The 12121-nt window shown below is 29.6% G+C and overlaps 1 protein-coding gene across 13 annotated transcripts; it reads right to left on the reverse strand.

Annotated features, from left to right (window-relative positions):
• Positions 1-4128: 4128 nt before the first annotated feature.
• LLP (LOV/LOV protein) lies at positions 4129-8946 on the reverse strand. 13 transcript variants are annotated; one of them, XM_010322245.4, is made up of 8 exons: positions 8792-8946; positions 7834-8510; positions 6934-7141; positions 6765-6829; positions 6537-6616; positions 6287-6342; positions 6133-6196; positions 4129-4433 (listed from the first exon to the last, which is right to left on the reverse strand). In XM_010322245.4, exons 2-8 carry the CDS (start codon positions 8408-8410, stop codon positions 4287-4289), a joined length of 1197 nt encoding a protein of 398 aa, XP_010320547.1. In that variant the 5' UTR covers positions 8411-8510; positions 8792-8946; the 3' UTR covers positions 4129-4286. The 13 variants fall into 13 exon arrangements, with proteins under 13 accessions (XP_010320547.1, XP_069153613.1, XP_010320546.1 ...); XM_069297512.1 differs by having other exon boundaries at positions 4129-4456; XM_010322244.4 differs by lacking the exon at positions 8792-8946 and adding an exon at positions 8597-8740.
• Positions 8947-12121: the final 3175 nt, after the last annotated feature.

The raw sequence follows: 12121 nt of genomic DNA on the forward strand, positions 1-12121 counted from the left end.
AAAGGGAAGGAATAGATTTAATTAGTGTGAAATTTAAAAGTTTAAATTATATTATAATTGTGTAAAAAAAGCGAAAGGCTGAGTCTGTTTGGATTGATTTTTCATTTATTTTTTTTTCTTTTATAGAAATTTTAAAGTTATTGACTTCGAGTTATTTTTAAAAAAAAAATCATTTTTAGGTTAAAATTGTATAATATAAATATTTTTTTTTAATTTTCTCAAACACTTGAAAAATACTTTAAAAAACACTTAAAATAAGTCAATTCAGATAGACGATGGGAGGTGAGAATATGTAAGGAAACCGATAAGAATTGTGATGGATTGATAAGTACTTTTTTCATCCTTAATTTAGAGGTCTCAAGTTCAAGCCTCTTGGTTATGAAGTCGCCTTTATTAGGAAGTGAAATTTTCCAGCATGAATGTGAATTTAATCGAACTTTAATATAAATATAGGATAGCGAATTATGAGAAAAAAACATATAGGTTGAGGGGGTGGGGGTGGGGGTAGGGGAAATGCATGCATAAAGATTGGGTGGTTAATCAATTAATGCTAAATAAGTATAAGGAGAGCCAGAGAGAAAGTTAATGTAATTGGTCTATGATCATTTTGACTTCCACCAACAATTATTACTATTATAAAGTGTTATTTATTTAAAGAAAAAAACATAAATCCTTTTTTTTTTTTTAATATATCCTTAAATGGAGTGATTATGACATTTATGAATAATGTAAATATTGTGGTTTTGATAACAAAGTTACGTAATCCTCTAAAAATATTGTTCTTCTAAGAACAAATCTTTTGCTCAACAATTCAATATTAACATATTTTTTCAACTTGCATTATTACTATTATTATGAATAGAATGATACAGTTATAGTATTATACTGAAAGAAAATATAACATAAAAATTAATTTTTAAAAAAATCATTATAATGAGTAATTGTTATAATGTTTTAATATAGTACTTATAAGTTACCATACTCTTAGTTATTTGCCTTAATTAGAAGTATTGACCAAACTAAGTCATTATATTAAGTAATTCGTTAAAATAATATGTTTTTTTTTTAAATCTTACAAAACTAATATAAATATATTTCACAGTAACATTTTATGGTATATTTTATTTTTTAAAAAGCTGACAGCGTTAGATTGATACTCATAGTAATGTTTTACTCCTAAAACGTTATTGTGAGTAACGTTTTAGGAGTAAAACGTTACTCACAGTAACGTAACCTAACACTGTTAATTTTTAAAAAGTGAAATATACCCTAAAATGTTACTGTGAAATACGTTTACTAGTTTTATAAAATTTTAAAAAATTATATTATTTTGATAAATTATTTTATATAATAGCTTAATTTGATAAAAAAAAATTCCCTCTAATTTAAGTAATTAAATGCCAATTTCATTAGGTATTCTTAGATAGTACAATACCTAGCTGTTTGATTTTGGATGAAACAAAGAGAATTTATTGTACAAGTTTGCTGATTTAACATTTCACCTTCTAAATTATTATACTATATATGGGAGTGAGAACGAATCGATTCGATTTAATTCAATAACTTTAAGATAATTTATGGTTTAACTTTTTGTGTTCCAAATTAACTATTTATGGGAATGAGTGTTATATTATATATGTAGATTGACTTGATTTAGTTCAATAATTTTAGAAATGCTTTTTTAAATACATTCTACGTGACACAATTTAGATCGATCAGTCTCGTGAATTTTTTAAATATCAAATAGTCCAATAATGGGGAATTTTACACAAATTAAATCTCATAGAGTAAAGAATCAATTACATTATAATTCTGTTCTTTTCCAAATTACAAAAATTCCTTAAAATTGGCGGAATCCGGATACATACCTGTACACCGCGTCCCGGTTTCAGATACATCAATCAACATTCTGATACATCGCGTCTTAATTTTGATACTTCGTTCAATGTTTCAATATATAGCATAAAGTGATGTATCTGACTGATACATCGTGTAAAGTTATGTACTATCCCATCGTAAAGTGACATATTCATTCGATACATCGCGCAAAATAATATATCCAATCGATAAAGTGATGTGTTGAAAAATAAGAAAGAATAGAAATTTTTGTAATTTTCTCGAATTAAGAAAAAAAACAATAAAAATAAATTATGTATTTAAATAATTTTTCCAATAATAAACGTCATACTATATATATATAAAAAAAAGTTAATTAATGCTACAATTGTCCCATTGCTTTTGGTTTTCTATCACAGTCTCTATTAACTCCATATTATTTTTTGTCCATTAAGTAACATAAAATATCTTATAATAAAAGTAACCATGATGACATCTCTTATCCATGCTCACACGAGCACGAAAACTAATTTTAGATGATATTTCCACAAGACTCATAAGTTAAAAGTCCTAAAGTTAGCACTAGTGAACTTTCACAATCAAAAAAAGTTTTTAAAAGTGTTTGGACGATTGGCGGATTCAAGATTTATAGTTAATAATGTTCGTGTCAGGAAGACGGGAAGTCTCACGATTTAAATGTAAAGCTTTATCTAACAAAACGGACTCTATATTAAAGTTCAAACTCAATATCTGTGATTAAGAATGAATTAACAATTATCTTTCATCACAACCCTTATTTTGAAAATCGACATCAAGTTAATATATATATATATATTCTAGTGTTATTAAAACAAGACCATTATTTGTCATATTTGATTTGAAAAATCTTCGCATCTTCTTAATGTTATAGAATTATAAGTTTGAAAAGAATAAAAAAAATTAAAAAAGAGCTAGCTCGCCTCAGCCCTCAGCCCTTCAAGGGTTGGATTGGGTTGAACATATTCAAGCTCTTCCGAATGAAGGGTCAGCCCACCACAGCCCTTCAAATAATCCTTGGTCAGCGAGGCTTGCCCTTTTTGACAATTCTATAGATAACACTACATGTCATAAAATCAACTCTTAATGAATTTTATATGGAGTTAAACGTTTGAATACTCGATCATTCTATTTATATTACAAAGTTATTTTTATTAAAAAGCATTTGCTTTCTAACTTTTGAACTTTTCAACGCATATTTTAAATTTAGTCAAACTCCAATATCGTAACTCTTTGTTTGATAACATAACTTACCAATGATATTTGTTAGAGTTGTGTAGGTTTAAATAGTTTTAAGAAGTCCATAAATGGCATGATTAATTTTGACAGTTTTAAGTCAACTAGTCTTAATTAAATTTTTTTTGTATAATTAGGGGCCACTAAAAACTTTAATATTTTTTTGTCGGTCAGCATGGTTATTAAAATTGTTGAATTAAATGCAAGTATGTAGCTACCTGCAGGCTGCAACAATTAAACCATTTGTATTTTCTCAAGAATTGCTTTCTTCTTCTTTTATTTACACAAAAATAATGCAAAGAATTTTGATATTGTTATTAGTATATGTTTGGATATCATAGTGAAATTGTTTAAACTAAAGTTCATTAGTTAGGTTAACCAAATAAAATTGAGGTTACGTTAGCTTAAATTATTAGTTTTGTAATTCGTCTTTAAACTATTAAAAATCTTAAAAACATTTTTATATTTAACTAGCTAAACTTAAATACACCTTATATCTATCGCATGACATAGAAAGCGATCTCAAACTCGTATAGAAGCATGAAACTCTAGAGAAGTGATGAAAATATTAAAAACTTGTCGAGAATTTAAGGAAGTATTTTACTAAAGTTGTAATTAAATCAAATGTGTGTTTAAATTTTTGTTAGTCAAATAAAAAGTGTTTGTAATGTTTTATTACATTGTCGAATTATATTGGTAAGTAATTGTTTAAAGCTTTTTCACTTGTTTCTATTATCGAATGTTCCTAACTTGGTTAAAATTGTGAATAAATGCTCGTTACTTGATCCTTAACTTAATTTAAAAGTGTTATAAAATATTATAGCGTGGATATTCGTCACTTCAAGAAGTTATTTTCGGATTTTGTTAGCTACGAGCAGAATATCAACAATCAACGACAAAATTCTTAGTTAATTGCAATGTTTTTAAATAGTTATATATCTCACTAACTAGTTCTCTTACTTCCCTCTATTACGAAGAAAATTTATAAGTAATTATAAGAGATCATTCGGCACCCGGATATCTGACAAAGAAAAGATCAAAATTAAATTACCATAACATACTTGTTTATGTTTTTTTTTTTTTCTGGTACCAATGAGCTAACAAGAGTACATTTTTTTCAGCAGAGTCCAGTTTGTTTATCAGAACCAAAAAAAGCAAAACACAAATTTCTTCATGAACTAGGAGGTACTTGCACCCATTGACCACCCTCTCACAGCCACCTTTACAGCAGCTACAACACTGCGATGCCTCATTTCCGGATTCAGTCCTTGTTTCTCCCGAGCCTCGGTAGTATCTTCTATCTGAATGCCAACAAAATACGCGACCTATGCAGCCAAACGAGACAGAACTACAACGGGTTAAGCTCAAGTAGGACTAAATTTTTCAACAGACAGCAGTAGGTAGAAGTAGCCTAAGTTGTGTTGTAACAGAAAAATAACAAACTATGCAGAAAGTGTCTAATGTGACTTTGTCAGTTGTCACTGAGCTCTAAGAACAATAGGACGACTAGGCCTCGATTGCAAGTTAGTTGGGGTCGACTATGTGAATCCTCATTGTTCATGCCGCTTCATTCAGACCTGTCTCAAATCCAATATTGAGAAGTGGATTGGGATCGAGACAGAGTCCAACATAAACGTCTACTCGATTTACTACCTAAACAAAGCAAATAACAACTGGTTTCACTTCCTACTTCTATTTTTCCGCCAAGTTCTTTGAACATCATGGCTAGGTAGTAATCTATGGACAAAAACTCAAATTTTTTCGAGCTTGGTTATTCAAGAAGACATTGAACTAATCTCAGATCTACATCTCCTAATATAGAGCAAAGAAGAAACTTAGTCCATCCATTACTCCTGATGCCTGTGAACCAATTCGCATCTCGAATCTTGATTGAAGAATAATGTATGCAAAGGTAATCAATAAATTTTTAATTCATAACCCCATATTTTGCAAAACTGGAAACACTAACAGACATGTCTAAGAATATGTATTCATTCTATTTGGACATGGTATTAACGAAAAAGAACCTGTCAAGAAGTTGTTTACATTGAGAAAAACATGTGGATATGCTCTGTTAATAGACTATATATCACCTCGATAGGTGGCGGGAATCATTAGAGCACCATAATCTTGACAAAGACAGCGGTGATGCCACTACTTTACGACACCAGTGAACCTACAATTGGCTTGGAACAATCTCAACTAATGAAACATAAGCTTGTCTTGGCTCTTTGGCCAACTTACTCTTGGGACAACAGAGCTTGTTTATTCAAAGATTATTTAACTCTACTAGTACTAGTTTAGATAACAAGCAGTTTTCTTCTTATACAAAATAGAAATAAAGATGTATGCAGACCTTAACCGCACCTTTGTAGGGTAGAGAGATTGTCTTTGATAGACTCACGACTTAAAAAGGGATTATTCATAGAAGGATTGCACGAAGAAAAAATGACAACAAAATTTGAAGAAACAAAGGAAAATGAAGCAATGGATGATATAAACACATAGAAGAACAAGAAACTATGTGATTACTAAATACTACTAATAATAAGTAGAAAGGATATGTGGCAAGCCCCGTTGCCTCACCCACCTAACGGGCGACCAGACTCGGCTACCTACTAACCTTTTACCTAATCTTCGATAGGGTTCCCAGTAAGATGAAGATGTGTCACGTCTTACTAATCACCTCCCCCACCCCTCTACACACCCAGTTCTTTTTTGGCATACCTCTACCTCTCCTAACTCCTGCTCAAGCAACCTTCCACACCTCCTAACTGGCACATCTGTGCACCTCCCAAACCATATTAGTCTCGTTTCCTCATTTTGTCCGCCACAGAGGCCAGTCCCACCTTGCATTGTATAACTTCGTTCCTAATCATATTTCTCCTAGTATGCCCACACATACAAATGGACATCCTCATCTCTGCTACATTCATCTTCTGGACATGGGCAATCTTGACTGGCCAACACTCTATCCCATAAAACAATGCTAGTAAATATGTACCTATTAGTTTAAAGTATTACCTTTCCTGAAGCACTTCGGATCGGTGAGATGTGAAGAAAATTCCAAAATGACGTTCCATCTTTTCTGAAAGGAAACACGCAGCCACCAACAGATTGAGCCTAAATAACATGGACACAATTCTTATCTAAATGTTATGCAATGATCAGAACCAACCTGTAATTTAAGATATGTACAGTACACGGTTGTTCATTTTGGATGCATTGTTTTATCTGCAAAGTGAGAAAAAAAGTAAATAAGGATTATGATCAGCTGCTCAACCGCTTACCTTCCCTTAGCACTTCCCCCACTTGAGAAAATCTTAATCTTACAAAGGGCACCACATCTCTTACCCCAAGATGTAGCAGTTAGCAATGCAACTAACGAAATTAAGCAAATGATAGCAGATCTGAAAAGAAAAAATTACCTGAAATTGTGTGCCTCTCTCTGTATCTTCCCCACTTAAAAACCGGCAATTACGACCCAATACTTCATGTCTCAAGTAGCCTATTGAAGAAAAGAATGGTTCCTGTTAGAAATATTAGTTAGAGTAAGCCCTCATGCTCTTTTATGAACACAAGAAATAGACCCAAACCCATAAACAATGAGAACATCCCATGGAATGTCTAGTGTAAATTAGCTACAGCTTTAGCACCTATTAATTTTAGGAAGGCATCACTTGCATAGACAATTGGCATGTCTGGTAAGTGTGCGTCAGTTCTGCACGTTACAGAAAGATATTCCAAGAGAAAGTGGTAAGTCCATCCAATAACAGATCATATTGGTCATCAAAACAAGAAAATTAGGAATTAAAAAAAACTCACAATACAAAGCTTTGTTTTATTCTACCAAAAGATATATTTAAGGATGCACTGAGCAGACTCGTTCCCGATTGACAGCATCTCCTGTCAATGACCAGTCTGCCATTCAACTCACTGTAGTTTGCCAACACGGACATTATGTTGTTGACAGCAACACTGGCTTTTGTCTTCTCTTGATCACTTGCTTCACAAGGTCCTTCAACATCTACTTCTGCGATATATAAGCTACATGAAACTAAAGTAACAAAACTAACGGAACTCTAGACTAGGATTTAAGAATGAAAAAGAAGCATAGATAATACAAATGTACAAAAATGGGAAACAAAGTCCTGCAGTACAAGGTAGCAGGACGAACTTTTATGCTTTATACATACTGACTAGGACTGCTAATCTGCACATTGAAACTCCAGCACAAAGTGATGGGAAAGGTGTATGCACCCCAAAACATAACCAAGTCCTAACTCAACCAACTGACGGAAATGACTCAAAACGTGAATTTAAGCTTAAGAAAAAAAAAAGGAAAAGGGCAGCCCCGTGTTGGGTCCTGGGAAGTGCAGCAACCCAAGACGTGTGATGTAGACAGCTTAAACTAATTCAAGCATTAGTGGTTGCTTCCACAGCTCAAACTTGTGAGCTATGGATCACATACAGACAACTTTACCGTTGCTCCAAGGAGCAAAGGCAGCCATTAAAAAGAATTTAGGACCATAAGCTGAAGATACAATACTCAAATGATTAGAGGTTAGTGCAACAAATTTCAAAATCATGTTCTAACAGAGACAGAGACGATATACCAAACATCTTAATGAGCATATTGACGATGAAAATGAAACAATTAGTCCACCAGTATAAACAACCACAAATTGAGATAACTTTGAAGAAGCATAAAGAATAAACACATACCTGTATGGTCCAACCCCGAAACTGAATCAACCGATAACGCTCTGTCCATTTCCATCATCGAATTCGAGCAAACCTCCCTCCTACAACACTTATAGACATACCCCCTGCAATTACCTCCATCATAACATACTCCTCCATTTCTCCCAATTCCACCACCTAGTGAATTTCTCCTCCTCAAAATAGGCACTTGAATTCCCAAAAAATGAACCACCCTCCCATCCTTCTCACTATAAACAGGACACATATTAAACAACATCCAAAAGGGTGTCCCATCCTTCCTATAATTCAACAAACTAATCTGTATACCCCTCTCCTCACGAATCGCCTCTCGAATCGCCATAACTGATCTTCTATTAGTCTTAGGCCCTTGAAATACCCTTCCATTCTTCCCTAAAACCTCATTCTTTGAATAACCAAATACTTTCAAGAAACCCCTTGATACATAAACAATAGGGTGACCAGAAATAGAGGGATCAGTAATTGTAAAACTATCAGGCAATTCATCAAGAGCTTCTCTAACCCCATCTGAGTATTTAACATTAAATGATTTTTCAATTAAACCCAGTTGTGATTCCATACTGATTCAACTTGTTTTGGCTTAAAGACTCTAACTTTATCAACAAAGATTAACCCCAATCTCAATCCCATGTGTCAACTAGTATAATTGGGAACTTCAGCTTCAAACCATACACAAAACAAGAACAAACAAATCATCAATAAACAAAAAAATAACCATAGAAATAGCACATAGAATTTAACATACCACACATAAGAAAAGACAACCCCATATACTAAAACTCTAAATCTAACACAGTCTTGCCTGCATTTTTACGAAACTCATTAATTCATTTCACGCTATATAACAAATCTAACACAATCTTATTTTATATTTCTAAAAAAGACTCATATATAACAATAATTTTATCAGTTACGATAAAAACAATATTGAAGAGCTTACATGGAGAAAAATATCTAAGTTGTAAGGTATTGAATGAACAATAAGAATTGGGGGTATGTACATCAATCGTTTTTAGTAAATGAATTATTTTATATGAAGGATTTTAATGTGATTGGAAAAAAAATAGGAAACAAAATATTGAAATAGTCATTCATGTAGCAGATTATTTTTATTAGAGTATATAGTTATTATTTGCGTATTTTCAATTTATCTTCGGAATCTAACCGTCTAGATTTATCGTTTACTATAAATATTTATACATTACAATATATTGAAATAAACATATTATAAATTTAATTATTTTAAAAAAATAATTTTATTATATTTACAAATATGAGTTACTGATTAATGATATAGATTGAGCACTATAAAGTTTTGGATTTAATTCTCATTTGTATACATTTTATCAGTAGGTGATGTATGATATTTTGTAAAATTAATCAAAACGTATAAAATTTAAATCGAAAACAATTTTATGTAATTGATTAAGTTGTGATGGTCAATTTTTAGATTGGACTAATATAGTACTAAAAGAAAAGAGAAAATTTGTCAAAAAAGGTATGTGATTATTATAAACAAATTTTATAAAAGTACAATTTTTATTACCATTTATATATACAGATAAGCATTAACCCTACTAATTAGCATAATTTATTTATGGCAAATTTCAGTGAAGAAAAATATTATAAGATATAAAAGTAAAATAATATTGGTTCCTATTTTTTTTTTAATTAATTGTTTATTTTGACAAGAATGATGATGAATTATTGCAAGACAGATGTAATGCATGAGAGGACTAGGAGAGTATGATAAACACAAGCACATATATAATTTATTTATTTTTTAATATACAACAAGACACAGATTTAATAATAATAATAATAAATAAATAAATAAATAATAAAAAAGTGGCATTAAGTTTTGAGCCAATATAATAGTCAAGACTTATCTGTGGTAGTGTCCACCTCACCCACCCTTTTTATTTCGTGAGTAATTTAAAATCGTTATTTGTTTCTGTATTAGTTTTTATCGATCAATATATTTTACGAGAAATTAAATTTTATGGAATTTATATAAAAATAGTTTAAAAAATCGTTATGTTATTTATGCATATCAAAATAAAATTAGATAATACTAATAATTTTTTTGTAAGTACTTTGGTGTAGGTTGGGAATATCGATTATGAGTTTTTTCGATTTATTTAATTCTATATTTTTAAAAATATAAATAAATAAAACGTATTTGAATTGAAAAAAAAAAACTAAGCGTGGAAGAAAATAAATATTCCAACTTGAATCTAGACATATTTTATTTTATCGATAATGACATTTATTTATATTATTATAGTTTATACAATTGAAATGAAGCATATATTAAAAAATTTAATCAATAAATTAAATTATTGATAACAAAATAAAGAAGAATAAGGAAAGGTCATTTTATAGTCAGTGACCCTTCCGAATAAATTTATTTATTTTTATTTTTATCTTTTCGAGAATATGAAAAAGAAATGAACGGTGGCTTATAGCCGCATTTAACACGTATATTTATAAATAATAAATAATTTTTTATTTATAATCAAAAATTTTAAGTTTAAAATTCTTTAGGTATGGAGTCGATTTTTTGTTACGGAACGATTTATTCTTCAATATGAATTTTTTTGATGTGATTTAAATTTAATCAAATTTTAATGTGAATATCAGACACTGAAAAAGAAAAAATATGTATATATATATATTTGGAATATCTTTTTTTGTTTACCACAAGAAGGGGTGGTCCAATAGTCCCTAATGAATATTCACTTTTTTTTGCTGTATATATATTATTCTATTTTTTTTGGTGACATATATATATATATATATATATATATATATATATATATATATATATATATATATAAAATATAGAAATAAATCAATAGGAATTATATTCGTTTTATATTTGCTGCAACAAGATTCAAATATGTGGAATCTAGGTTACAAGTTAAAACCTTACTTATCATTGTTTGAACAAATTTTCCACAATATTTAAATTAAAATAAAAAATTTAGTATCTAATAATTTGATTTAAAAACAAATAGTCACGTGATCATATTAATCGGCCATTACATAAAATAAAACTTTGTGTTGTTATATCATAATGAATTTAGTGACAAAATAATTTTAAATTCCAAAGAAAACAAACAATATACATTTAAATTAACTACAATCAATGTTGTCAAGGGAAAAAAAATGTATTATATTATGGTAAATTACCAAACAATTTGCCAAGGAAAAAATGATTTATTATATTATAGTAAATTATATTTTTAAAAAAATATGTTTCCATCCAATTATTAAATCTATCGTTGAAATTAGACTTTTTTAAAACCTTTAAAGGATCGTTTTCTATCATCGGAGATACTGTTTTTCAAAGAGTAAATAAAGAATTATAAATCCACAACATGGTCGTATATTTTAATTATTTTATAAAATATTTTATTTCCCAAAATATTAATATTAATTTATTATGAGGACATATTTTAAACTTTTTCTTATAAGATATATATATATATATATCGAGATTATTAAAAAGAATAAATCAAAAAAGACAACTAAGTTGGGTGACTTGGTGATGACTGTTATAGATGTGACATGTTTGGATGGATAAGAATGTTAACAAATAAATACTAGTATAAGTTGGCAACTAACCAAAATAGAATAATGTAATTTTCTGCTAAAAAATTTGTCATTTTTATAGTTATAGTTGTATCTAGGGGAAACTATAACTAAGACAAAACCTATACAACTTGCTTTCTTATTGATGTAAAAAGTAGTATCGAGACTCGCTTCGTGGTAAAATATTGTGAGATTTGTGTGTGAAGCTTAGTTTTATAAGATCTACACTTTTGGTGTTGAATTGTATGTCATAAACAAGCTCAACGTTCAACGTTTGGTGTCTGTCTAACAAATCTTATGTGTTAAATTCTTTAGTTAACATTGTTGATCATCATAAGATTGAGTTAGTTAAGGAGCACTATTACTTTGACACAGACAACACCTTTTAAATGTGTTTTTTTTTGTTTATGTGTGACCGCAGAATAAATTCATGGACCTAATATTTTTGGCATAAATGTTATATTCTGCTTACGAATTTATAAATAGACTACTATACTTTGATTCATCGCTAGGTAACAATGAAGATTTTATATTGAATAACAATTGATTTGATATGATCGTGTCGTTATCTTAATTTTTTAATTTTTATTTTGATTTTACTTATTATTTAATAATCTTATTTTTCTTTTATCCTATTTTGTTTGTAGTAGCCCTACTTCATACCTTAATTTTT

The sequence above is a fragment of the Solanum lycopersicum genome, chromosome 5, assembly GCF_036512215.1.
Source record: "Solanum lycopersicum chromosome 5, SLM_r2.1".
Classification (NCBI taxonomy): Eukaryota; Viridiplantae; Streptophyta; class Magnoliopsida; order Solanales; family Solanaceae; genus Solanum; species Solanum lycopersicum.